Source organism: Eubalaena glacialis, chromosome 2, assembly GCF_028564815.1.
Source record: "Eubalaena glacialis isolate mEubGla1 chromosome 2, mEubGla1.1.hap2.+ XY, whole genome shotgun sequence".
Lineage (NCBI taxonomy): Eukaryota > Metazoa > Chordata > Mammalia > Artiodactyla > Balaenidae > Eubalaena > Eubalaena glacialis.
Genome location: NC_083717.1, coordinates 36,161,409 through 36,188,780, shown reverse-complemented (window position 1 = coordinate 36,188,780; position 27,372 = coordinate 36,161,409). Strand labels below are relative to the sequence as shown.

Here is a 27,372-nt window from a genome sequence, read left to right as displayed (position 1 = left end):
TCAGAGATGATAGCTGGTGATCCCCCCTCCCAACACCACGTGTGTTTCAAGGAATATTCATTCAACTACCTTTCACTGTTCCCTTAAAAATTATAAGATGTCAAGCATATTTCAAAGTGGGTATTAATATATAAATTAACTTTACTAAAGATAGAGAAGTGTGGTGCAGATTTTAACCAGCACACAGCTCTTACACTGTAAGGAATCCATAGCAGATTCTACTGTGATCCTGTTAGGCTGTGGTGCTGGACTTATTTAAAAGTATGTGTAAAAGCCAAAGAGGTGAAACTTAAGAAATCCTTAGGATTTTGTAGGGGCCAGGCTGTCTTTGTTTTGTTTATTGAGTTTTTGGAAATTTAAGGCTAGGCTTGTTGCTCTTCCAGCCACAGAGTGTGGTAAAGTAAATGTAATGCGGTGGGATTTCATCGTGCAGACGCTGATCACAGTATGGCCCAAGTGGAAGTCCATGTATATCTTACATGAACATGAACCCGTGTTTAAAATGGTGTACATGGGCAAGGAAAATGAAAGTATAGACAGCTAAAGCACAGTCAATAATAGCAAATGAAAATAGCTTGGATCTTTGAAGGCAAAGGAGTCCATGATTGGTTTTGCAGGGTGAGGGTGTAAGGGTGAATAAACAGGCAGACTTTCCCCTAAGCTGATTAGCAAATGAAGTAAGGAGGTGATGCATAGACTATGGGGAAGCTTAGGAAAGAGGGGGATTGATTTTGATTTGTGCCTTTGTCTGGTTCTGGAGTTCACGGGATTCATGCTGCCTCCCACCCCCTCCCCGTCCCATCACCTCAACCCAGTGGTCCTGCCTCTGAGGCTTGTGGAAATCAGCTTAATGAATCATTCTTTTCTGTAGCAGCCCCTCAAACACGTAGGGAAGCAGGGAAGGGAGCTCCAGTGCCCTACTGGAGATGGCTCTTCCTCAAATTATGCATCCCCAGGCCTTCCAGGCTTTTTTATGTAACATAACTTTTTCATTTTATTTTTTTACATCCACTGTAATTTGGTCACTAATTTCATGAATGTCTTGGTTCATGGGAAAGAGAGCTGCCAGAGTCTTTCTAGTTCATTCCTTTGGGCTGTTTTTTTCAGGGAAATGATTTTGTGCTGATAGCAACAAAAACATATAGGGGGCTGGCAAGTCTTGGCCTGGTGCGTGCCCTGCTTCCTGGCTTCCCTTCTTATCCGAGAACAGCTTAATTTACTTAGTTTCTTGATGTGACTTAGCTAGAAAGTGCCCATAGAGACACTTCGCTAAGGAAGCAGTTCATTTACTAAACCTTGGCTTCAGTTGTAATTGGAAAAGCTTTATCTCTCCGTTTTCAGATCCATGAACTTTATAGCATAAACATCTCCTGAGAAGATCATCTAATTGGAAAAGTAGACTTTTTTTTTATTGAGTTAAATCAACTTCATAATCACAAATAAATTTAAACATGTTTTTCTAGCATTTATAGCTTTATACCATGACCTGTGTGATCATTACTTCGCAATGAAATGAAATGAAATAGACCAGAGCCCAGGCAAACAGGGTGCTTCCCTGCAAAGCTGAGTCTTTGTTGCTGGTCTCTTCTCTTTCTGAACATTACACAGGCGCTGGCCTCCATGGAGTAATTTTCCACTTCTGCTGCAGGTAGAACAAGTCAGCCAGTTGGCCGTGTTTATAGAGGCAGCTTTAGACTATCACAGACAGTCCACAGAGATTCTGCAGGAGCTACAGAGCAAGCTACAGATGCGGTAAGAGCCTTCACATTCATTACAAGCCTAGGGCTGCAGAGTTAAAATCAATCGAAATCAGTCTCTCTCTCTTTCTCTCCATCTCCCCCTTCCCACTGCCCCGTTCTGTTTTGAATTTTCTTTAGCTGGCTTTCATAGTTGGGTGTGGGATAGCACTGAGATAATAAATACATGGCTTTGGCCAATAGGACAGAACTGGGAAAAGGGATCTGGCAGCTTTTCTCCTTTTTATTTTCACTCAAGCCCTTACTCATGACCTGTGTTTAGGGCAACCAAAGTTGGTCACTTGCCTTCGAATTCAGCCCTTACAGAGCTGTCCTGGTTTCACTGCTGACTTGATGAGAGTTTAGCTGAGGGTGGGATGGCATATACTCCCTCCCCAACATCTAGGGATGTGGAGAGGAGTGAGATGATATTCAGATAGTATGTAAATGTCTCGAAAAAGATGTGTTTTTACTTCACCAGCACAAATACCAGCTCATGTTCATAACATTGACTCTGAGAGATATTGAAAGAGTCAAAAATACCCTCTGAATGGTCAAAGAAACATTGCTGGGTTCCCTGTGACTTTACTGATAAGCGTATTCTCTACTTTTCTGAAAATTAGTGATATATGTAGTGTGCATGGCAAACCTATTAATTAAAATACTGGGTTAAAAAACTACCCTAATTTTTGACCAGGTTTGATAACAGAAAATTGTTTTACACAGGATGATTATAATGAATAAATTTGGAGGGATTTTTGCTTAAATCAATGCAGTAATTATAGAGGGAAGACAAAAGGTGTGTACAGTCTCTGAACCATCCACTTTTGTAGGCAGGCAGTTCATCTACTGCTCACATGAGCATCGTTTCTTAATTCTATCTTTCTATGAGGAAAAAGAGGAGGAAGCTAACATTGTTGAGTGCCCAGTTCATCCCTGGTACTTGTTAGATGCCTCAGAGACTTTATGAGAGACAAATACTTTACAAATATAGGCATACCTAGGAGAGATTGGGAATTTGGTTCCAGACTACCACAGTAAAGCAAATATTGCAATAAAGTGAGTCACACAGAGTTTTTGGTTTCCCAGTGCATATAAAAGTTATGTTTACACTAAACTGTAGTCTGGTAAGTGTGCAATAGCATTGTGTCTAAAAAAAAACAACAATGTATATACCCTAATTTAAAAATACTTTATTGCTAAAAAATGCTAACCATCACCTGAGCCTTCAGCGAGTCCTAATCTTTTTGCTGGTGGAGGGTCTTGCCTCGATGTTGGTGGCTGCTGACTAGTCAGGGTGGTGGCTGCTGAAGGCTGGGAGGCTGTGACAACTTCTTAAAATAAGACAACAGTGAAGTTTGCTGCATCGGTTGACTCTGCCTTTCACGAACGATTTCTCTGTAACGTGCAGTGCTGTTGGATAGCATTTTACCCACAGTAGAACTTCTTTCAAAGTTGGAGTCAATCCTCTCAAACCCTGCTGCTGCTTTATCAACTAAGTTTTATAATATTCTAAATCCTTTGTTGCCATTCCAACAATCTTCACATCTTCACCAGGAGTAGATTCCATCTCAAGAAACCACTTTCTTTGCTCATCCATAAGAAGCAACTCCTCATCTGTTAAAGTTTAATCATGAGATTGCAGTAATTCAGTCACATCTTCAGGCTGCACTTCTAATTCCAGTTCTCTTGCTATTTCCACCACATCTGCAGTTACTTCCTCCACTGATGTCTTGAATCCCTCAAAGTCATACATGAGGGTTGGAATTCTTCTTCCAAACTCCTGATAATGTAGATATTCTGACCTCTTCCCATAAACATAAATGTTCTTAATGGCATTTAGACTGATGAATCCTTTCCAGAAGGCTTTCAACTTACTTTGCCCAGATCCATAAGAGGAACCACTATCTATGGCAACTAGAGCCTTACAAAATGTATTTCTTCGAGAATAAGATTTGAAAGTCGACACCACTCCTTGATCCATGGGCTGCAGAATGGATGTTGTGTTACCAGGCATGAAACAACACTGATCTCATTGTACATCTCCATCAGAGCTCTTGGATGACCAGGTGCATTGTCAATGAGCAGTAATATTTTGAAAGGAATCTTTTTTTCTGAGCAGTACGTCTCAGCAGTGGCCTTAAAATATTCAGTCAGCCATGCTGTGAACAGATGTGTTATCATCCAGGCTTTGCTATTCCATTTCTGGAGCACAGGCAGAGTAGATTCAGCATAATTCTTAAGGGCCCTAGGATTTTCAGGATGGTAAATGGGCATTGGCTTCAACTGAAAGTCATCAGCTGCATTAGCCTCTAACAAGAGAGTCAGCCTGTCCTTTGAAGCTTTGAAACCAGACATTGACTTCTCCTCTGTAGCTATGAAAGTCCTAGATGGCATCTTCCAATAGAAGGCTGTTTCATCTACATTGAAAATCGGTTGTTTAGTGTAACCACCTTCATTAATGATCTTAGCTTGATCTTCTAGATAACTTGCTGCAGCTTCTACATTAGCACTTGCACTTTTATGTTATGGAGGTGACTTCTTTCCTTAAACCTCCTGAACCAACAGCTTCTAGCTTCATACTTTTCTTCTGCAGCTTCCTCACCTCTCTCAGACTTTGCTGAATTGAAGAGAGTTAAGGCCTTGCTCTGGATTAGGCTTTGGCTTAAGGGAATGTTGTAGCTGGTTTGATCTTCTACCCAGATCACTACAACTTTCTCCATATCAGCAATAAGGCTGTTTCACCTTCTTACCATTTGTGTGTTCATTGGAGTAGCACTTTTAATTTCCTTCAAGAATGTTTCCTTTGCATTCACAACTTGGCTGTTTGGTGCAAGAAGCCTAGCTTTTGGCCTATCTTGGCTTTGGACATCCCTTCCTCACTCAGCATAATCATTTCTAGCTTTTGATTTAAAGTGAGCAATATGAGACCCTTTCACTTGAAGACTTAGAGGCCATTATAGGGTTATTAATTGGCCTAATTTCTATTTTACTGTGTCTTAGGGAATGGGGAGGCCTGAGGAGAGAGAGAGAGAGAGATGGGGGAACAGCTGGAGGTGGTAGCTGCAGCAGTCAGAACACACACATTTATCAGTTAAGATTGCCGTCTTACATGGCGCAGTTTGTGGGGCCCATAATAATTACAAGAGTAACATCAAAGATCACTGATCACAGATCACCACAACAAATATAATAATAAAGAAAAAGTTTGAAATATTTCGAGAATTACCAAAATGTGACAGAGATACAAAGTGAGCAAATGCTGTTGGAAGAATGGCACCTATAGTACACAGGATTGCCACAAACCTTCAATTTATAAAAAACGCAATATCTGCAAAGTGCAATAAAACGAGGTATATCTGCATATAGTTGAAAAACTACATTCGGGATATCAAAGCTATCACTTTGGGCTACTCACGAATCAACGTGTAAAAATCACCCCCTTCACGACCATCACCTAGGACCTAAATTTGTAGGCTTATCACAGCAGAGCAAACGTAGGCTTGGAGGCTTTGCTTTCTTCATCAGCTATCTGACTGACCTTCAAATCTGTATTACAGAATATCGGCTGCATCCAACATCCCCAAACGAGAATACAAGCCACGGCCCATAAAAAGGAGTCCTAGTGAGCTCAATGGGGTATCCACCACCTCTTCAGCAAAGACAACAGGTGAGATGACCATTCTGTGGGTGCTGTGTGCCCTTCCATACGGCTCTGCTGGAAGCGTTTGCTTACTGCTTATTGCTGTATTCTGTGTGATTACCTTGAGACCTCGGATTTCTCTCTTAGGTTATTTGGTGAATTCCCTTTTCCCCCTAGTAATGCCCCTTTTTCTACTTCCTTGTTTCGAGTACTTATATCAAGGAAGAATTTCATCACTTTACTTATTGCCTTCTAATGTGTCAAACCTTGGCCATAGAAACATCATGCTACATTATCCTTTATATTTACATTTTTAACACTTTCCAAATATTTTACTAATTTTAAAAAAGTTTGAATTAGCATATGTTGAGCACCTGCTATATAGTAGGCACTGCCTTAAGTGCTGCATCATCATTTTTTAATTAGACAAATGGAACAAATATATTCCTAAATAAAACGGTCAAACTGAGAAAAATAAAATTCAAGTGGTATAAATCATGCTCTAGTTTCCTATGATCACCCACTCCATCCCAAGCCCCTCTCTAAAAGTAGCCATTGTTAAAAATTTGGTATGAACACTGTCATATCTATTTATGTGCATAGATAGATACACGATACACACACTGTTTTAGATTTTTTGCTGTTTTTTAAATGCAAGATCATACTAGATGTATTGTTCTGTGGTTAGCTTTTATAAATGTATCACTATTTCTTGGAGTTATTTCCATGTCATGCATATAGATCTATCCCACTATTTTTAAAAAAATTTTATTGGAGTATAGTTGATTTACAATGTTGTGTTAGTTTCAGGTGTATAGCAGAGTGAATCAGTTATACATATATATACATTCACTGTTTTTTAGATTCTTTTCCCATATAGGTCATTACAGAGTATTGAGTAGAGTTCCCTGTGCTATACAGTAGGTCCTTGTTAGTTATCTGTTTTATATATAGTAGTGTGTATATGTCAATCCCAATCTCCCATTTTATCCCTCCCCCGCCTTCTTCCCCCTGGTAACCATAAGTTTGTTTTCTACATTTGTGACTCTATTTCTATTCTGTAAAAAGTTCATTTGTACCAGTTTTTTTAGGTCCCACATATAAGTGATATCATATGATATTTGTCTTTGTCTGACTTACTTCACTCAGTATGACAATCTCTAGGTCCATCCATGTTGCTGCAAATGACATTATTTCATTCTTCTTCATGGCTGACTAATAGTTCATTGTATATATGTTATCCCACTATTTTTTAATGGCTTCATAGTTTTCCATTATATATACCATTTCCCCATTAATGGACATTAAGGTTGTTTCCAGTTATTTGCTAAAAAGAATGTCCTTTACCTGCCTCCACATGCTGATGGGCAAGTCTTTCTTGGAAATGAAATTACTGAGTTAGAGTGAATGCATTTAAGTGATTGTAGATATTGCCAAATTACCTGCTAAGATGGGTACACTACCATGAATGGAGCAATACATGCTTCCCCATACCTGTGTCATTAGACTTCAATTTTTGCCAAGCATTAATGGATAAACAATGATTCTTGGTTCTGTGCACAACTGTTAATTTGAGATTCCATGTTAGTTTGCCTATGGTGCTATCACTGCTGCCTATTTTCCATGGTTTTGAGGGATTAGGGATGCTCCGCTGGGTGAGGTGCACTGGTTTCTAGTTGTCTGGCTGGTTGCATTCCTCATGGCACTGTTTCAGGTCCCTGCACTCAATACTCCTTCCTGGAGGCAGACGCCTGGGCTCCCAGGTACTTGGTACAAAGCCAGGATGGGAGGACTTACCAAGCTGCTCTTTTCCCAGAATGCCAGCCAGTCATCCAGCTCCCAAAACCGCTTACTCTGAGTTTTGGGCATCCTCCAAATCCACTTTTGTTGCATCTCTCTTTGGGAACCATTTTGAGCTTCATTTCCTCCATCTGCTGCTTTCCATCTTTCAGATATTCTTTATATTCCTCATAATTTATGGTCTACCAACAGTGTTCATTCTTGTTCATTCATTGTTTGGAATTAAAGACATACCTATTTTATAATCGTTAGTCATTCGATACATGAAAGGAAGGCTGCGATCTTGCACTCAATCTGCTGGATTAATGCAAACTTCAAGTCATTCAGTGTCATATGTCCCACTGGCTGCATCTCTCTGCTGTTTGTTACCCAAGATGGCTTTAGGTGCTAAATGGATATAGAGCTAGAGAACCTTGAATCACATCATGAGAAAATTATTCTTTTCAATTCTCTTTTAGTCATTCTGATTTCAAGGAGATAAAGCTACAGCTTTGTGCTGGAATATTTTTATGTCCAGTTTTAACAGAGAAGATAGACCTCAGGCTAAAAGTCTTTTGCAGGCAAAAGTACCTACCTTGAATTTAATAAAATTGTCCATTTTTCATCATAATTAATGGTCACCGTTACAGTCTCTTTATAGCATGTAGTACTGCTTTTCAATTTACATTTTGATGTAAAGTTTTATTTAAAGTTATTTGAATAAAATTGATTTCATTAAAATATTATCAAGAGGATACTCAGGTACAGTTCTCTGGGAAGTTCTTTTGTATTGTATTAGGGTAACACTAGTTTCTGTTTAAAAAAGAAGAGACACCCAAAGTGCAACGAACGATCAACAAAGTAAGACTTTCTCACTCATGCAACAATCCAGGGAGGATATTCCAAGGGGATGGGTGGTTCTCGTCCGTGGAGTCACTCAGGAGACACAGCTGATGGTAGCTCTGCCATCTTCATCATCCTGTGGCTTCCAAGTTGTCCTAGTTGTTGCCACTCCAGCCAGAAGGAAGGGGAGAAAGAACAGAAGGTGAGGCTAGACATTTCCTCTTAAGCCAGTGAGGCAGGAATGATACACTCACATTCCAGGGATGAGAATTCAGATCCAATGACCACAGGTCGTGGCAAAGCAAGTTGGGAAGTGCAGTCTCTAGCTGGGCAGCCATACCTAGTTACATCAGGAAATACAAAGCAGGCACTAGTCTATAAAAATGATGGAATTCTGCCGGACAGGAATGGCAAGGACTGTGCCAGTGAAAGAAGATTAGACCCTGGTTCTGCTCCCTTGGAAGGTGGCAGGAGGAATCGCTCCTGTCCTTTATCCTGTAGGTCTCAGATTTGCCATCTTTCATGGCTTCCATATCTTCACTTCACATCTGAAGTGGCCTTTGGAAACCTGCCTCCTGTGAGAATTATGCTTACTGCTGCTTAGTGGCCTTGAGGGTTCTTCAAGTTTCAATAGATGCAGATGTTTTCAGGTTAGACCTGCACTTCCTTTCACAATTCAATGCCTCCAAAAACGGAATAGCTTCTGATCTGTATCTCCCAGGCAGTTCCATCTGCCGGTAATCACATCCAAGTTTCTTTCTTAGATATAGCTCTTAAGACTGCCTTACTTCTTTCCTTTCTTGTCTAACCTTTCTTAACTTATTGAGGCTACCTTGAGGCCATCTGAAACAGCCGACTTGAGTGAGAAGGCAATACCTTTAGATTAATCTTTGCTGTGGAACTAGGTGCCCTCACTGGGTTGAGAGAAGTCTCTGAGAATGATTTGGAGCACAACCTGCTTATCTTCTGTTCCTTGGGGTACAGAAGCTTTTCTAATGTGCTTGGACCCAACGTCTCATTTTTCTCTCTTCTCTTTTATCTTTGCTTGCAAACTGGGCAATTCTTCTCTTTCTTATAATAATTTGCTAGATGTACCAAGGATGGGAGGTAACATCCACTAACATTCTGTTTTCTCCAGTTCCTTCCTTTAGAGCTCCTGGTATGTGGTATGCTTTGAAAGTTATCATAGGCAAAAGTTTTACCATATGTTTTTCCACACCCTAGCAAGGGTCACCGGCTTTCACGCCGATTATATCTGTTTCTTCTTCATCACTACCTGGCCACTGAGTCAGAGCCACTAATTTTAGCTTTTATCATGACAATACCCCACTTCTGGTACCAGTTTTTGCATGGTAGTTAGGGTAATAGTAGTTACTGTCATACAGAAACTCAAGAGAGCAATGGTTCAAACAAGATAGAAATTAAGAATGGAAGTCCAGGGCTAGAGATTTCCTCTTAGGGAAATGAGCCAAAGGTGGTTCAAATCACTTCCACTCCCATCCCACTGGGGAGAGCTTAGTCACAGGACCACAACTAGCTGCAAAGGTTGGGGGGGAGGTTAGCTGGAGAGCCACATCTTAACATTATATTACTGTGAAGAAGGGAAGAGAGGGTTTTGATGGCCAGCTTGCAGTTTCCAGCACGAACATCTACTACAAATATGTTGTGGAAGAAAATGTCTGACCCCACATAATTCATTTCTGTTAGAATGTGGTACCATGTACAGGCAGTATGGGAACGTACATTAGGATAATCTAAGAGTTGGCAAGCTCTTTTTGTACTGGGACAGGTCGTAAATATTGGATTGGCCAAAAAGTTCGTTTGGGTTTTCTTACGAAAAACACGAACGAACTTTTTGGCTGACCCAATAGTTTACACTTCGTGGGCTATATGGTCTCTGTTGCAACTACTCAACTCTGTTCTGGTGTGAAAGCAGCCATAGACAATATGAAAATGGATGGGCATGGCTGTGTTCCATTAAAACATCACTTGGCCCGAAGGCCATAGTCTGCCAACCCCTGGGGTGACTCATTGGGAAATCAACTTAGCAGTATCTATCAAAATTAAGAAAAATGTTTACATACTCTCAGTGGCTTCATTCCTGGAAATGTATCCTAAAGAAATAATTTAAGCAAAAGCATATTCCTCTATCTATTACAGCACTATAGAGAGGAAGAAAAAGTTATAAGTGGGAACAGCCTAATGACCAATATTTATTTATATATATTTGTCAATAGTAGGATAATGGTTGAGTAGGCAATGGTATATCAAATGGAGTAGTATGCAGCTATTCAAACTTACTAACGTGGAAATTATGTAGCAGCATAAAAATGTTTATGGTTTGATATTAAGTTGAAAAGAAAGACACAGAGTTATAAGTGTTCTATGATTACAACTTTGTAAATCAATATCTGCATGTAGACCAGGCTAAATGATAGGATTATGGGCAATATTTTCCTGTTTTCAAGATATTCTCTAAATTGTATTTCAGTAAGAATATTTGAATAAACAGAAATGTATTTCATAATGAGAAAATTGATGGCTTTTGAAGAATAGGTGTACTTCCTTCTTTAAAGAAAATTGTGTACCCCATTATATTCTCTATTCTCCCTGCCCCCAGGAAGCTCAATGCCAGATGTGAAGTTCAAGCACAGCAGTCATTAAAATGACCTCAGCTAGTGCATGTGCTCCTCCTCCCCTTTGTCGAGGGTGACCATGCATCCTAGTTTGCTTGGGACAGTCCCAGTGTACGTCTGTTGCTCTAGTATCATTTTTAATAGTCCCCCCCCCCACCTTTACTCACAGGTTCTCGTGTTTGGATGAAAATATGTTGTTTCCCTACTTATTATGCCTTTACTTTTCTATTTCTGGTTTGTAAAACCTCTATTCTGAATACATATGTCATTGTAATCCATTTCAAAATTTCTGTTTAGAAAGAAGCTGAATATAAACAAACTAACTAAAAACTTTGAAAATGAGTCCAACTCCAGCCCACCTCCCTCCCTGTATTATATCTGAATGAAGCAGAATCAGCAGACCCCAGGACCCCAGGACTCAATCCCTAACCCACCTTCTCTGCCCTTACAGCCTGCATCCAAACAGGGGGGTAGTTCTTGGAGATGAGGCCTCCAGTCAAGCTCCCAAGATACCATGCTCTCATTTGCTATGAGAGAGAACTCAGTTTTCCTTTGATGAAGGTGTTTTCATCTACCTATACTAAACTTGACCTCGCAGACTGGCATAAAATAAAAATGAAAAAGTATTTTAATTAAAGTAACATTTAAGGGCATAAGGACATAGCATTTGAGTACCAAAAATAAGCCAGGTATTATTATTTGATGCTTTATACACATAACTCATTTCATCCTCGTAACAATATTGCGAGGAAGTGATAAAAAATAAAGCAGTAATAAATAATAATTTAACAATATAGCAGTTACACGTATTGAGTCCTTACTAGGGGTCAGGTCATGTATTAAATACTTCAGACACATTTCTAGTACCATTATTATGCCCATTTTACAGATGAGTAAGTGGAGGCTCAGAGAGGTTAAGTGAGATTTCCCTGAGGTCACAGAGCCTGTAAGTAGCAGAGCTGGGCTCTTCACCTTATAGATTTTTTATTTTATATCTTTAAGAAAGAATACTGGGGAATGTCAGTGAATGTTCAAGAGCATCGGGAATGATTTCTTTCCAAGATTCTTGATCAGAGGGAATCGGGCCAGCAAGTGGTTGCAAAGGGAGTCTGTTGTATGCATCTGACTTGGAAGAAGAAAACACTGATAGGACAGTGAGTTCCTTGGCTTCTTCATCCAGACTGTGCGTGTCAGTGCTTACGTCCCCTCCTTCTTGGCCAGTAGCTCAGTCCCTAGGCAGATTAAGTTGTTAGAAGGGTGATGGTCAGCCAGAGATCACAGATGTGCCAAAGATGGCTTTTAAGAGGGCTCAGTGTCCACAACTGGGTTCTCCATTGCGGCAAACTCCATGACATGCCTCTGCCTTTTCTAGGCTGCCTCTAGAAAGTTCCCTTGGTGGTAGCTTTCGTCCCCATTTCCAGCATCGGGCTTCATTGATTTGTGGGGAGAATTTGCAAGTGTGAAGAGATCTTGTACTGTTTGTTTCTAAGGCACAGTTTCAGAAGAAAATGGCATTTTTGTAGCCTGCATTAATGGGAAACTACCTTCCATTAGGATTCTGAATGATTTGCACATAATGTTTATAAAGTGAAGGAAAAATGTCAAGCATTTCACTAACAATTTAAAGCAAAGCTCACAGGACTCTGCCAGAAATGAATTCCAAGAACATTTTCTTCATCATTTCTTCTTTCTAAAGAAAAAAAAAAAAAGGGAGATGAAAGGACATAGATCAATTAGGCAGAATCCATTGTGGGACTGAGATGGAATCTTTGATAGTATCATTTCTAGGTACTTAGGAGAATGAATAAAGTGAGCCAGAAATGGAGAAGGGGCGGGGGGTGGTGGAAATCACATCTTGAAATGATGGATTGCAGACAAAATCCAAGTTTAGGCCCTGGCTAGGAGAAACCACCGCCTGTCCAAGCCCCTGAGTGTGGGGTCATGACCCTCAGCAGCGTGTGCTGCCTCTGTGTCCCCAAAGAGAAAGGGGGGCCAAGAAAAGTCTTCGTGCTAAAATGCGTGCCTGGGTCGTTCCCAGAAAACCCTTGGTTTTGAGGAAAACAGTATAGGAGCTCGTGACCTATGCTCAAGTATCTTCTCTACCCTGGGTAAGTTATCACTTGCTGAATTCTAAATGTAAAGACTAGAAGACAGAGTATCTTTTACATTTTTTTAATCAACTCATTTCTTTGTGAAGGTTTTTGTTTTCACTGCTGTTCTGAAAGAGGGCACCACTTTATATAATCACAACTGAGGGTTAATATGGACCAAACTGAGATGGACGTTAAGAATGTGGAAGGCTGAGATGAGTGAACAAATGTGGTTTCCAAATGTGTGCTACAGGCATTTCAGAGCGAGGCAAAATAAATCTCTCAAATGGCTTATATTAAGACATTCTAACTCCCTGTAGGTACAAAGAGACTTTTATAAATTCCTTCACACTTCTAAGGGGGCTTGGATATAATGTTTAGAGCCTAAGTCGTTCCCCTCATCGGAGTGAAATCTCTAGGATTACATTAGAAAATAAACATTTATTCAAAAGTAAAGTGTGAAGTGTGAAACTTAAAGAAGACGAGCACTCTGCAAATAGAAATAGATGTATTTTTAACCTAAATTTCCAGAGAGGAAATTAAAATTTCACACAGCAGTGTCAATGGTGATCGCTCAGTCAGCAGGTTTTCACTTTTTGTCTTCTGTTCTTTCCACTTTTTTTCTTGTTTTTTTTTTTCCCCCTGCCACCAGCCCTCCCCCAATATCCATTTCTGTATATTATCAGTAGTGGTTCAGAGTCAGAGTTATAGACAAAGAGAAATAAGCAAAAAACAGGAGTCCCATGTTGGAATTCAGACTCTGGCACTTATTCGCTGTGTGACTTTGGGAAGAGTTTCTTAACATCTCTGGACTGATTTCTACTTGTCCCTAAATGAAGTGATTGGACTTAATACATTCCAAGTTTCTTTGCCAGCTCTAAATTCTGTGGCTGCAATATTTATCTTTTCTGAGTACTCAGCATTCTTAAAAATTTGAAAAGTGCAGATTGAACATTTTTATATTTTCTGTATTTTAAAAAATATTATTAAAAATTAAAATGTGAACTGTGATTATTATTGTTGATCAGTAGCCATTGATGTGGGAAAGAGGAAGAGTCCTTGTTTTATTTTTCATCTCAAGGAACCTTTAGAGAGAAAGGTTTTCTCGTTGCAGGGAATGGTTTCCTGTAACTCTTCTAAATAGTCTGTAAAAAGAGTTTTTGAAAAGCCTGTAGGACATAATTTCTAACTTAGTTGTAGGAATTTTAATACTTCTTGGCTGAAATGGTTATATTGTCTCAAATGCATATTTTAAAATCTTAGTATATATTCTACAATGGTGTGCTTGGTCTTTAAGCTAAAATTTAAAATACCGTTATCTAAATAGTAATATATGTACTTACGTTTTAAAAAATAGCCAGCAGAAGTCAGTTTCCAGGGATTACAAACAGGGCAGCCATGCAGCACAATTCCAGAGGACTTTTCGTTTGAATCCTGGACTTGTTTGTGATACCTCCTGGACTTGTCGAGTGGGTGTGGCCTCAGGTGCAAACCCTAATGCCAGATCATGGGAATGAGAGATGAAGGAAAGTGTAAGCAAACAGTGCCAGGCCAGTGAAAGATGTCTGACAACAGACCTCCAAGTCAGGAGCACCACAGGCAGAGGAGTCTGTAGCCACCTAGAGAACACTTGCCCTGTCCAAATAGCAGCTGCTTGTTGCCTGAGAATGTGGACCTAGGATAACCAGCCTTTATGATTTTCCAAGAGAAACCAGAAATCATATATTTATGTGTAATCTCCTTATTTTTAAAATATTGTCAACTAATCCACACTGTACAAAGCAAGGAGCAGGCCAAGCAAAACACCATCTGCAAGCTGATCCCCATGCCAGCGGCCAGGAAGCCACCTCTGATTAAGGCTGTCATTTGTCTTCCCTTTTTCCTTAGTTCAGAGTGGCAAAGGCAACCCACAAGCACTGGACCTGGCTGTAGTTGAGGAGTCACCTCCCAGGAAACTTTGTTAAATAAATGGGCTGTGGCTTCTGAGAAATCTGCAAAAGTCATCTCCGTACACAAGGGAAAGCTTTGTAAGGGGGGTGGGCACAAACTTTACTAGTTAAACCCATCTCATATAACCTGTGTAAGTGGTGGAGGATTGGTATTAAGGTAAAAACAAATTACACATGCTTATTTTTATAGATTGTAATGATTAAGCTTGAGTTCCATTGACAAGTCATTTTAATAAATCACATCTCCTATGGATAAATACAGAGTTCTTATTTCTAGAAAGGTAGTTCATAGACTTTTACTAGACTTTACTTACTAGTTTACTACTTAACTGTCTTAGCTTGAGCTGCTATAATGAATACTAGACTGAGGGGCTTAAAACAACAAACATTTATTTCTCACAGTTCTGAAGTCTGGGAAGTTCAAGATCAAGGTGCCAGCAGATTCGGTGTCTGGTGAGGGCCCTCTTCCTGGTTTGCAGATGGCTGTCTTCTCGTTGTGTCTGTACACAGGGTGGCATTAACCCCATTCAGGAGGGCTCCACCCTCATGACCTTGTCACCTCCCAAAGTCCCCACCTCCAAATACCACCACTTTGGGGATTAGGACTTCAACATCTGACTACTGGGGGGACACAAGCATTCAGTCCATAGCATTAACCATAGATGAATACTTAAAATTTTCAGGTAAGGAAATTAGGGCCCAGAGGTGACCTAACCCAGAGCTAGAACCCAGGGATCTGAAGTTTCTGTCCCATATGTTCTTACCAAACAGGCAAAAATAGTACTTACAGATGTTGAACAAAATGGGTTTTGTGGTATTTATCAGAGTTATATACCAATGCTTTGTCTGGGTCAGCTCAAGGAAAAGTGTTAGCTTCAAAAAAATTTTTGCTACAAGAGCTTGAGATTTTAGATCGGAAAAAAAAAAAAGACACCTTTTGAAGGGAACTTGAACCAGATATGCTCGTTCTAATTCAAGAGAGATGGTGTCTAATATGTTGGGCGTGGTGCCTGGCCCAGAGTGCACACTCGGTGTTTGAGAATGAGTGTAAACCAGAAATAGACTCGAAAGTTCCAAGTTAGTGTTTTTGCCCCAACACGTTAAGAGATGAACTTTCTAGTTAGATGGTACAGGTATAGTAAGTCTCAGGGTGACTGCCGATTCCACCTGTTCTCAGGTGCCTTCCTCTCTGTTCCTTAGCTGCCCCTGGGTAGCAGAAGTCATGGAAATACCTCTGCATTCCAGACTTGAGACCAGGAAGTGAGCAGGAAACAAGCTCACCCAGCCAAGATAGGTGTCACCCGCCTTCCTGTTAAGTGGGCTTTGGAGTCAGAGGAAGGGCCAAATCCCGGCTCTCACCTCTGGGTCGAAATTCTGTCATCAAAAGAACAGGAAGTATCACCCCAACTGCATAGGGTTATTCTAAGGATTAAATTAGATCACGTAAATAAGAGGTGCTGGGCACGCGCGGTACTTGCTACAGAGCAAGAGCCCACGACACAGCAGCTGTTAATGTTACATAATTGGTTATCTGATTTCCCAGCCTACAGCAGACTGGAAGCAGCAGATTAGAAAGGCCTGGGGGACTGCTTTCGGAAGGCCCACTGTCGGCAGGAAAAAGTGACAGGTCGCAGCCTGACTACAAGGGAGGCAAGAGAAAAACTATAAAAAGCAGGAACAAAAACTCAAAAGGCACAGCCGTCTGGGGCATTTACTAAAAGACAAAGAGCCCTCCTCAGGTCAGTAGCTTCCGTAGACTCCATACCTTGTACCCTGATAGGCACTCATGCGGACAGCAGTTGTGTGAATTTTCCTCCTCTCTCCAGCCCCTTCCCCACCCCAACCCAAAAAATAGGAGTGGGGGTTGTAGCTTGCCTTTCAGTTGGGATGCTCTGACCAAATGCTTCCAGGTAATGAAATCCACAAAGTCAGGGCCAGCAGAGAAGAAGAGAGTACAGTGGGCTCCTTTGGTGATCTGGAAATTAGCCAAGTTCAAGTACAGCAAAACAGCTGTGATTTTTAGTGCTACGGAGAGAAGGATGTCCCCTGCCCCACTGACCATGCCTACCTCCACCTTTATCTCCTTCAAAGTCAGGATGAGAAACAGCCTTGGAGAACAGGCTCCCAGGTCCTGGCACCTGGCAGAGAGAGAGGGAGGGAGAACAGGAGACGGCCGGGCTGCAGAAACGCCAGCCTTATCTGATGCCACCTCCACTCTAGTGTCTCATCCACCACCTGGAGTAGACACCTGTTTTTGTTTGGTTATTATTATTATTTTTTTTTGATTAAAGCCTGAGTTGCTCACTTTGAAGCAGCATAGAGAATAAGTACCTGAAGGACATCCCTCAAGTGATTGGCAGGGCGAGCTGGGACGTGGGCAGGCCTTCCAGGATCAGAGAAGGATTTAGGTGGAGGATGCTTCTAAAGAGCATTCCTCACACATCCCCCAAAAACGTTGTCTTTATTTATAGATTATATGGATCTAATACTGAACTATATTGTTATGTACATCAAAAAGACACACACACACAAAATTAAACAAGATGAAGAATTTAGTCACACTCCACACAGACATAATGTTGAGTGAAACAAACGAGACACCAAAGAGTGCATACTGTATGATTCCATTAACAAAAAACTCAAAAAACAGATATAACTAATGTATAGCATAAGGAGTCAGGCTAGTGATTACCTTTGGGGAAGTACTGATTGGACGAAAGAACATGACTGAGCTCTAAGATGCTACTAAAGTTTTATTTCTTGATCTTGATGCTAGCTGCACAGATGTTTCAGTTTGTGAAAATTCATTAAACTATACACTTATGATATGTGCACTTATCTGTATATATTATACCTCATTAAAAAAGATTTAAAACAATATTTTTCTCAAAAAAATAAATAAATAAAGAGCATCCCAAGGCACGGGAACTCCCGGAGCCTGCCCAGCTGAGGACCCACAGGCTCTTTCCAACCTAGGTGATGGACCATCCCCTTGGCTGGGGTTGGCTTAGAAACTGAGTGGGCATAAACTCACCAGCCAACAATTTTCAGAGTGGATGCATGCAGTGGCGATCAAGAACACAGACTCTGGACCTAGATGGAGGTCAAATCTCAGCCCTGCTGCTTAATTGCTTTGAACCTAGGTTTCTCCATCCATCAAATTGGGGGAAATAATGGTACCTCATCAAAGGGTTTCTCTGAGAATTAAATCTGCTAACAGACACTTAGAATATTGTCCTGGCACATGGTGTTCACTGAAAAATGGAGGGTTAGTATTTCATCCCTATAGCTGACTGGGACTGCAGAATTAATTCACTGTGGGGCTATCGCTACCAGAATAAAGTGTGCCCAGCAATTCTGTACACGTGAGTAGCCCTTGGCAGCAGGGACTTTGGGAAACAAAAGGCGGGGTTGGGGGAAGGGCATCCAAAGAATTTTCCTGCTGTTAAAACAAGAGGGGGCCCAATATTGTTAGAAACCGGTCCACATTATTGCCAAGAAGGAAGTGAAATTTCTTTTAGGGTTTCCTGACCTATTGTGTGTTGCCGATGTAGTACTGACTGACCGGCCACCTTACAATTCTTGTGGTAGGGTCTCTCTTTTTTTTTTTTTTCCCCAAATGGGGTGGAACAGAGCTTGAATAATAAATATTTAGCAGGGACACTCCCTTTTCGCTGTTAAAATAATCTTTGTTTTAGTGCCTTAACAAGGAAGACTGGGTTGGGGTTTCGGCTGCCAGGAGTTCACGTGCACAGATTCTCAGCAGTTTCAGGTGCCAACTACCAAGCACAAGAAAGCATAGAGATGGAGGTGGTGGAGCAAGATGCCAGGGGAAAGGGGAGTGGGTGTTCAACAAAGATGGGGTGCTGGGTAGGACCCCTCCTTTATTACGGGAAGATCTGGGCAGAGGTGCAGCTTCCACTCAGGCACCTCGCCCATGTTTGTGCCTAGTCCAGTTTGAAAAGGTCCCACTGAGGACATGTCACCTTTTCTGCCTGCACTTTTGGGTTCCATCCTTGGTGACACTGACTTGTCTTTCGTGGAGAGGGAAAATTCATACACCATCACGCAAGTGGGCACAAACTTTATTTCTTTTTAACTGAACTTGCTTACGAGCCTCCGTTTAGACTGATGGCGGAAACAACTTAATCTTTTTTCCATTTCTACTGTTGGCCAAAAAAAAAAAAAAAAAATTTAATCTTTTTTCCATTTCTTCTAATGGTGGAAAAAAACGTAATCTTGCCATTTCAAGGTAACGCAGTCTCTTCCAATAGAAAGTACAGACTATCCATTTATTGCTTTGTCAATTCAGGATTTAAACCTAGTCATTCGGTTGAAATTTCCCCGCAAGGACTATTGGTTTTCCTCCAAGGTTCTCTCCTACCTCCTTCTCTACCCCGAGATGTTGCCTGGGTGCAGGGGGAGTTTAGGGAACATCACAGGGGCAAGTGGGGAAGCGTGTTGGGGTCTTAACTGCTTCCACAGCTGAGATAACTTGTCACTACAGGTCCAGGCCTGGGTCCGGGGCCTGAGTCTCTGCCTTTGGGTTGCTGGATCTCTGCATTCGGAGCCTGTGTACCCACCCCCAGGCCATCTCTGGTCCAGCTGCTCCTGCAGTACTTCCTCACTTCCTGCCGGGACTTGACATGTGTTCACAGTTCGTGGGGAGCCAAGGGTGGCCCCCTCAGACGCCCTCTCTGTTTAATTATACCACCCACCATTTCCACTGTGCTCAGTGCCCCCAAGTCTAGGGTACTTTGGGGGCCTGCCTTCCCCCACGGTTCCAGTGGGAAGTGGGGCTAAGAACCCCCCACCCAGGGTGGAATCCAGGGAGCAGTTCAGCCTTCTTCCCTGCCCTATTCTCTCACCAGGCCTCCTCCCTGACTCCAGAAAGAGCTCCTATCTCTTCTCTGGGTGGCAGGAAACAGCCCCTCCCTCCCCACAGCTTGTAATACAAGCCTCTATGCTCTGGAGTTCTTCAAGCTCTGCTTCCTTGGAAGCAGAAGTCTCCCCGCCCCAGAAGTCTCCCCGCCCCCCCCCCCCCCCCCACTTCTCAAATCTCATAAAAGCCTACCTGGCTCTGGCATGAAAGCCTGAAAGTCTTGGCGTTCAGACCATTTCACAACTGAAATGGCATTATTTTGGAATTTACCAGCGAAACATTGATTGCTCGTGTGCAGGTTCTACCTTCTCCGTAAAGTAAGGGCAGCCATGGCTACTTGGGTTGAGGGCCCCAGACGGCAAAAATGACCCAGCGTGACAAATGCATTGGACGATATTGCAGAATATTGTCCTGCTGCGGGTGTAGTTCAGGACAGCCAGACCAGGCTCTGGTGGGTATGGATCTGCCTGGTGCCCACACTGTTGAGAACCGTGTTCAGTGGGTGGAGGGGACGCAGCGCAGAGATGGGGGGGGGGAGCCCGGTGCTCGTGTCTTATTACCTGAGTCAGGGAACTCCTGCCCAGGGGCTCTCCACTCAGGGGTCTCAGGAGAGATGCCATGTTTTGGGTTCATATGCTGATGGAGTGTGATGTGAGTGCTTGGTCACTTCCCAGCTCTTAGGAAATCAAAGTGGGCAGTGTGGCAATGGTCCCTCGCCTGGAATAAATGAAGTGAGAAGTGAGTGATGTGTCTTACCCCCGATCTGTTCAGTGCATGTGTGCAGGGGGTGCACACGTATGCACACATAGGTGGTGGTTGGGATAAGTGCATGCCTGCCATTTAGTATTTATTTTAGTCATTGCAGGTAGCTTACAAAGTAAATGGGAGGGGAAAAAAACATATATATGTATATATACACACACACACACACAGTTAGCCCTGTAGTCAGTGTGATAGCCTGTGAAATTTCTTGGCAACCTTTGGCAGTGGCATAGATCACATAGGAGGTGACATCAGGAGGGTAGGTCATGGGCTGGGGTCTGGAGCCCTGGTGTCTCTTTCTGCCTTTGCCATTACCTCTGGGGCCAGGCTGCTGTGACCTCTTCTTCAAAAAGAGGAGGGTTCACTGAAGACCACCAAAGACCCTTCTAGCATTGACATTTTGTATTCAAGGAAATGCTTCCCAAGACCACCATGTGCTTTGGCACCTGACTCCATCTCTGTTAAAAACTGACAGTGGGAGAAATGATAAAAGAATACTAATCATTTTAATAGACCACATGGAAACAGTTATTCATTAATAAAATTGACCTTGACTCAGAGGCTTGAATTGCCACAGGGTTTCAGTGCCCAGCTCCCAGCCCCCCTGCCCACCCAGATAGGAGCTGTATTTCCAAAGGAAAATGGAAAGTTCTGCTTGGAAACGCACGATTCCCTAATGTTTTGAGATCATTGAAGGTTATTCTGTTCATATTCAAGATCATGAACTGGGCCCCCTATTTAAATCCTTCTACTTCCCAATTACCATCATTATGACAAGAGGAATATACAGACTTGGGGTGGGATGGGGGCGTCTGTCATGGAAGGAGCCATCTACATGCTAGAAACATCAGGTAGATTCTAGAGATAATAGTGCAGGGGGCCCAGATTTTAAAATGCTGACCTACCTGGAAGCACCACCTGGGAAGGAGTTTCCCACCTGCAGAGGAAGAAGAACCTCCCTCCCGCCAACCCGCCACCACGTTCTTCCCTTTCCCCACGAGCTCCTTGACACTCCCAGGCTCTGGTCAAAGGAAATGGAGGGAAAGAGGGCCATGAGTCTGGTGGTTCGCAACCTCCTTTGGAAATTGGAAACACCTGAGAAATTTTTAAAATTTCCCCCTTGTCTGGGTCCCATTGCCAGAGCTACTGATTTAATTGGTCTGGGGTCAGCCTGGGCAGTGGGTGTTTTAATGTGCTGCCAGGTTGAGAACCACTGCAGCAGGAAGGCAGTAGGTGGGAAACGCTCCTTATGCCAGCAGGGGGTTGGCTCTCACTCCCACATGGGGCGGACAGCGTGTGCAGAAGTTTAGCAGTGGGGTGGCACGGAGGGAGGACTGCCCCCAGAGAAAGGGGTGCTGCACGGTGAATTTGCTGCCACCTCCCGGCCCCTCCCCAGGACAAAGGGGCTCCTCATTTGACCAACCCAAATCTATCTTCTCTCTTTACTTGGATGGAAAAGACTTGGTGAGGAAGGAACACAATCTCTAGTAGAACTTGTTTCAACTCTTAGGTGAAGTCTGGACAGGGAGAGAAATAAGAATGCTTCATAATAATAGAAAAAGGAAATAGAAATGGAAAACATAGGATGGCAGAGGTCACACGTGCAGATATTTCAATCATGGGAAAGGATTAAGCCCTCTTCTTAAAGGCCAAAACCCGTGAAACTGGCCTGGTCTGGCTCTGGGGTGCTGCCTTCCCCGCTTTGCAGACCTCACTCTGCTCGGGTGATGTAAAGAGAAACAAGGTGTCTGCTCTTGTGGTGTGCAGGCTTCCCTGGTCTCCTCCTGGATGGCCTGTTCCGTCCACTGGTGGTGGCCTCTGTCCATGTGGTGGCCTCATGTGGATGGAGTGTGTGGTTTTCCTGGGGTGGGGTTCAGCCTCCTTCCACCTCCATCTTGACTGGGACAATCAGGTCTCCCTCTGAACTCACCGGTGGTCCTTGCCCTCCACCCCCTCTGTGAGGGGCATCACCTCACTTGGCCAGGGCAGCCCCTCAGCTCCTGCCCATGCTCTCACCTTTGGCTCCTCTGCATGGAACCATGGGAACCACTGAGGCCACATGTCCCCTTTAGGATCTGTAGGGAACTGGACTGGGGTGACCATATGTCCTTCCCAGACACACTAAGCCACTATCATAAGCTATCCTAGAAAGCCTTCTGTCTTCAGAAATCCATAGGCCTAGATAATTAGGGGCATTTTAAAATCAAGTCTTCAAGTTTGAATATTTTAGAGAATAGAGAAAAGAATTTATTTTATAAATGCTCTTATACCAAAACATGACCAGAATATAAAAAGGAAGTAATTTCATTTTAAAATACAGAGGTAAAAATCTAAAATAGTAACAAACCCAGTCTAGACGTAGGATAAATGTACAACACATAAACAAGTGTGGTTTCCTCAAGGCATGCAATGGTCATTCATTTAAAAATAATCTTGTAACATTAATCTTATTATTACTCAAAAAATATGATCCAGTTAAAGTCAAGATGAGGGTAACTCAATACATTGCTACTAAAATTTACCTGGTTGAATGATTTTGTGGGAATAGGAAATTTTTAAATACAGGCATACCTTGTTTTATTGCGCTTTGCAGGTATTGCATTCTTTACAAATTGAAGGTTTGTGGCAACCCTGTATCGAGCAAGTCTATGGACACCATTTTTCCAACAGTGTTTGCTCACTTTGTGTCTCTGTGTTACATTTGGGTAATTCTCACAATAATTCAAACTTTTTCATTATTATTGTATTTTTTGTGGTGATGTTTGATGTGTGATCTTTGATGTTATTATTGTAATTCTTTTGGGGGCGGGGACACAAATTGTGCCCATATAAGGTGATGAACTTGAAAAACGTCTGTGCTCTGACTGCTCCACCAACCTGCCATTCCCCCATCTCCCTCCCTCTCCTCAGCCTTCCTATTCCCCAAGACACAACAATATTGAAGTTAGGCCAATTAATAACCCTACAATCGCCTCTGAGTGTTCAAGTGAAAGGAAGGGTCGCACGTCTCACTTTAAATCAAAAGCTAGAAATGCTTAAGCTTAGTGAGGAAGGCATGTCGAAAGCCAGAATAGGTGAAAATCTAGGCCTCTTGCACCAAACAGTAGCCAAGATGTGAATGTAAAGGAAAAGTTCTTGAAGGAAATTAAAAGTGCTACTCCAGTGAACACACAAATGATAAGAAAGTGAAACAGCTTTATTGCTGATATGGAGAACGTTTCAGTGATCTGGATAGAAGATCCAACCAGCCACAACATTCCCTTAAGCCAAAGCCTAATCCAGAGCAAGGTCCTAACTCTTTTCAATTCTATGAAGGCTGAGGTGAGGAGGCTGCAGAAGAAAAGTCTGAAGCTAGCAGAAGTTGTTCATGAGGTTTAAGGAAAGAAGCCGCCTCTGTGATGTAAAAGTGCAAGGGGAAGCAGCAAGTGCTGATGTAGAAGCTGCAGCAGGTTATCCAGAAGATCAAGCTAAGATCATTAATGAAGGTGGTTGCACTGAACAGCAGATCTTCAATGTAGATGAAATGGCCTTCTATTGGAAGGTGCCATCTAGGACTTTCATAGCTAGAGAGGAGAAGTCAATGCCTGGCTTCAAAGGACAGGTTGACTCTACTGGTAGAGGCTAATGCTGCTGGTGACTTTCAGTTGAAGCCAGAGCTCACTTACCATTCTGAAAATCTTAAATCCCTTCAGAATTATACTAAATCTACTCTGCCTGTGCTCTAGAAATGGCACAGCAAAGCCTGGATGACAGCACATGTGTTTACAACATGGTTGACTGAATATTTTAAGCCCACTGTTGAGACCTACTGCTCAGAATAAATGATTCCTTTCAAAATATTACTGTTCATTGACAATGCACCCAGTCACCCAAGAGCTCTAACGGAGATGTACAATGAGATCAGTGTTGTTTTCATGCCTGCTAACACAACATCCATTCTGCAGCTCATCGATCAAGGCGTAATTTAGACTTTCAAGTTTATTATTTAAGAATACATTTTGTAAGACTATAGCCGCCACAGATAGTGATTCCTCTGATGGATCTGGGCAAAGTAAATTGAAACCTGGGAGGGATTCATCATTCTAGATGCCATTAAGAACATTCATGATTCATGGGAAGAGGTCAAAATATCAACATTATCAGAAGAAGTTGATTCCAACTCTCACGGATGACTTTGAGGGGTTCAAGACTTCAGAGGAGGAAGTAATTGCAGATGTGGTGGAAATAACAAGAAGACTAGAATTAGAAGTGGAGCCTGAAGATGTGACTGAATTGCTGCAATCTCATGATAAAACTTTAACAGATGAGGAGTTGCTTCTTATGGATGAGCAAAGAAAGTGGTTTCTGGTTTCTTGAGATGGAATCTACTCCTGATGAAGATGCTGTGAAGACTGTTGAAATGACAACAAAGGATTTAGAATATTACATAAACTTAGTTGATAAAGCAGCAGCAGAGTTTGAGAGGATTGACTCCAATTTTGACAGAAGTTCTACTGTGGGTAAAATGCTATCCAATAGCGTTGCCTGCTACAGAGAAAACATTTGTGAAAGGCAGAGTCAACCGATGCAGCAAACTTCACTGTTGTCTTATTTTAAGAAGTTGTCACAGCCTCCCAGCCTTCAGCAGCCACCACCCTGACCAGTCAGCAGCCACCAACATCGAGGCAGGACCCTCCACCAGCAAAAAGATTCGGACTCGCTGAAGGCTCGGGTGATGGTTAGCATTTTTTAACAATAAAGTATTTTTAAATTAAGGTATACACATTGTTTTTCTAGACAAAATGCTACTGCACACTTAACAGACTACAGTTTAGTGTAAACATAACTTTTGTATGCACTGGGAAACCAAAAAATTTGGGTGACTTGCTTTATTGAGATGTTTGCTTTATTGTGGTGGTCTGGAACCAAACCTGCAATATCTCCAACGTATGCCTGTAGAAGAGTAATAATGAGGAACTTGCTTTACTAATTACTAACCTTTACTTCAAAGCTTCAATATTTAAAATAGTGTGGTACAGTTACTGAAACGGATCAGTGGAGCAAAGTAGAAGATCCTAAAATAGATCCAAGTGCACATGATAATTAAATGTATGATATTGATAAAGATAAAAGTAGTATTTGAAATCAGTGGAGAAGAATGGGTTATTTAGTAAATCGTGTTGCGATAACTGCTTAAACATTATTAAAAGCAAATAATACCTTTATTTGCAAAAATCCAAACGGGTTGAAAGAAAACATTTTCACATTAAAAATTAATTAAAAAAAATTACTTGGATAAATTTAGTTGAATATTCATATATAATTGTAGAAGGGAAATCATGAATGAAAAGTTTCATCAGTTTGACTGCTTATGTTGTGTAAAATTTCTGCATGTATGCCAAAACAAAAGAGAAACCCCCATCCCTGCCCCATCCCCAGTGCACACTCCAAAAACAAAATATAAGAAAAAAAAGAAACAGATAATAAGCTGGGAATACTGCTTGTATCAAACATGACAGATATAAGGTTAATATTTATAGTATAAAAGTGTATAATATATTAGGGGCTCCTAGTACTTTTAAGACAAAAAAATCATAGAAAAAATACATTGATAGTAAATTTTGAAAGTCTTAGAAAAATTTATGTCTATGAACAGCCAATTTCCTTCTAGACGTTTACCCTCAGGAATTAAATGTACATATTTGTAAATACACATACATTAGGATATTTTTCAAAGAGTTATCAATGAAAGCCAAGAGAAAACAAACAGGAAAATGAAAAGGAAGGAATGGAGAAGGGAAGAGAGAGAAAGGAAGGAAGAAAGAAAGGAAAGAAGGAAGGAGGGAAGGATGGGAGGAAAGGGAAGAAAGGAAGACCTTTAAATATCCTATAATAGGAGATCGGTTAAAGAAATTATGTTATACTGATAACAGTTGACAACTGGTCAGTAATTAAAAGTAACCTGGAAAGATGTTCACAGTAATATATATAGGAATTCTTTTATGAAAACAGCTATATGTAAATACATACACAAACATAATCTTAAAGATATCTGGAAGCTTCTATGCCATAATGTTAATTTAACATTGGTTACCTCTTCATTAGTGGTTTACAGCTAACTTTTCTCAATTTTGCATGTCTTTTCTCTCTTTTTACCATGTTTAGTTTTAGTTTTGAAATTAAAAAACAATTATTTAAAAAATGTTATTCTGAGAACTTCTGGCTTAGTACAACAATCCCAAGACTGCAGTCTAGTCTGTAGAGATTCTCCTCATCCCTCTCCAGTCTCACACCCTGCCATGTTCCAGCTCCTGGTCACCAGCCTAGGAAAATGTCCCTGACCACCCAGGCCTTTCCTGCTTCCTTCCTCTCTGAGCTATAGGTGATACAGTACCTCATCTTTGATTTTTAAATGTTTCCCACGTGTTTTCCAGTCTCCAGAAAGAAACGATGAGCTCCCTGAGGGCAGGGGTTGGGCCTTGTAATTCTGCACCTCCCTTGGGCTCCAGGCAGAGCTGAGTAGCTGCTTCAAGGACAGGGGCTGGGCCTGAATTCTCTGGCTGGGAGAACTGATGAGAAAAGCCGTGGGCCCAGGAGGTCATCTAGGGCAGCTGGGAGAGCTGAGGAGGGCAGAGGCCACAAGTACAGCACTTGTGAGGTGGGTTGAGCCGGCCTCGTCCTGGGAAGGAAGGCAGGGGCCTGCTGTCGTGGTCTCTGCAACTCTCCACCTTTGCAATGCTCCCTGGGTGATTTGTCATGTTAACCTGTGCTTTTTGTCTCCATGTGATGCGGACAGGTTCTCACGTTCCCATGGACCAGCCCTGCTGTCGTGGTCTCTATGAGTTTGAGCCAGAAAACCAAGGAGAACTAGGATTTAAAGAAGGGGATATCATTACATTAACCAATCAGATAGATGAAAACTGGTATGAAGGAGTGCTCCATGGGGAATCTGGATTCTTCCCCATTAATTACGTGGAAGTGATTGTGCCTTTACCTCAGTAAATGTGTAACTCAAACTTTGGACGTACTTTCATAACGGAAATGAATTCACACCAGTGTTCTCTCAGTGTGGT

At 41.8% G+C, this 27,372-nt stretch overlaps 1 protein-coding gene across 1 annotated transcript in view; it reads left to right on the top strand.

Moving 5' to 3' along the window:
* The window catches only part of SH3GL3 (SH3 domain containing GRB2 like 3, endophilin A3), a 45,903-nt gene extending 18,531 nt beyond the window's left edge, over positions 1-27,372 (top strand). Inside the window, exons 5-7 of the mRNA XM_061181735.1 lie at positions 1,649-1,752; positions 5,297-5,406; positions 27,096-27,372. Coding sequence (XP_061037718.1) covers positions 1,649-1,752; positions 5,297-5,406; positions 27,096-27,301 — 420 coding nt within the window. The 3' untranslated portion in view covers positions 27,302-27,372. The remainder of the gene's footprint in view (positions 1-1,648; positions 1,753-5,296; positions 5,407-27,095) is intronic.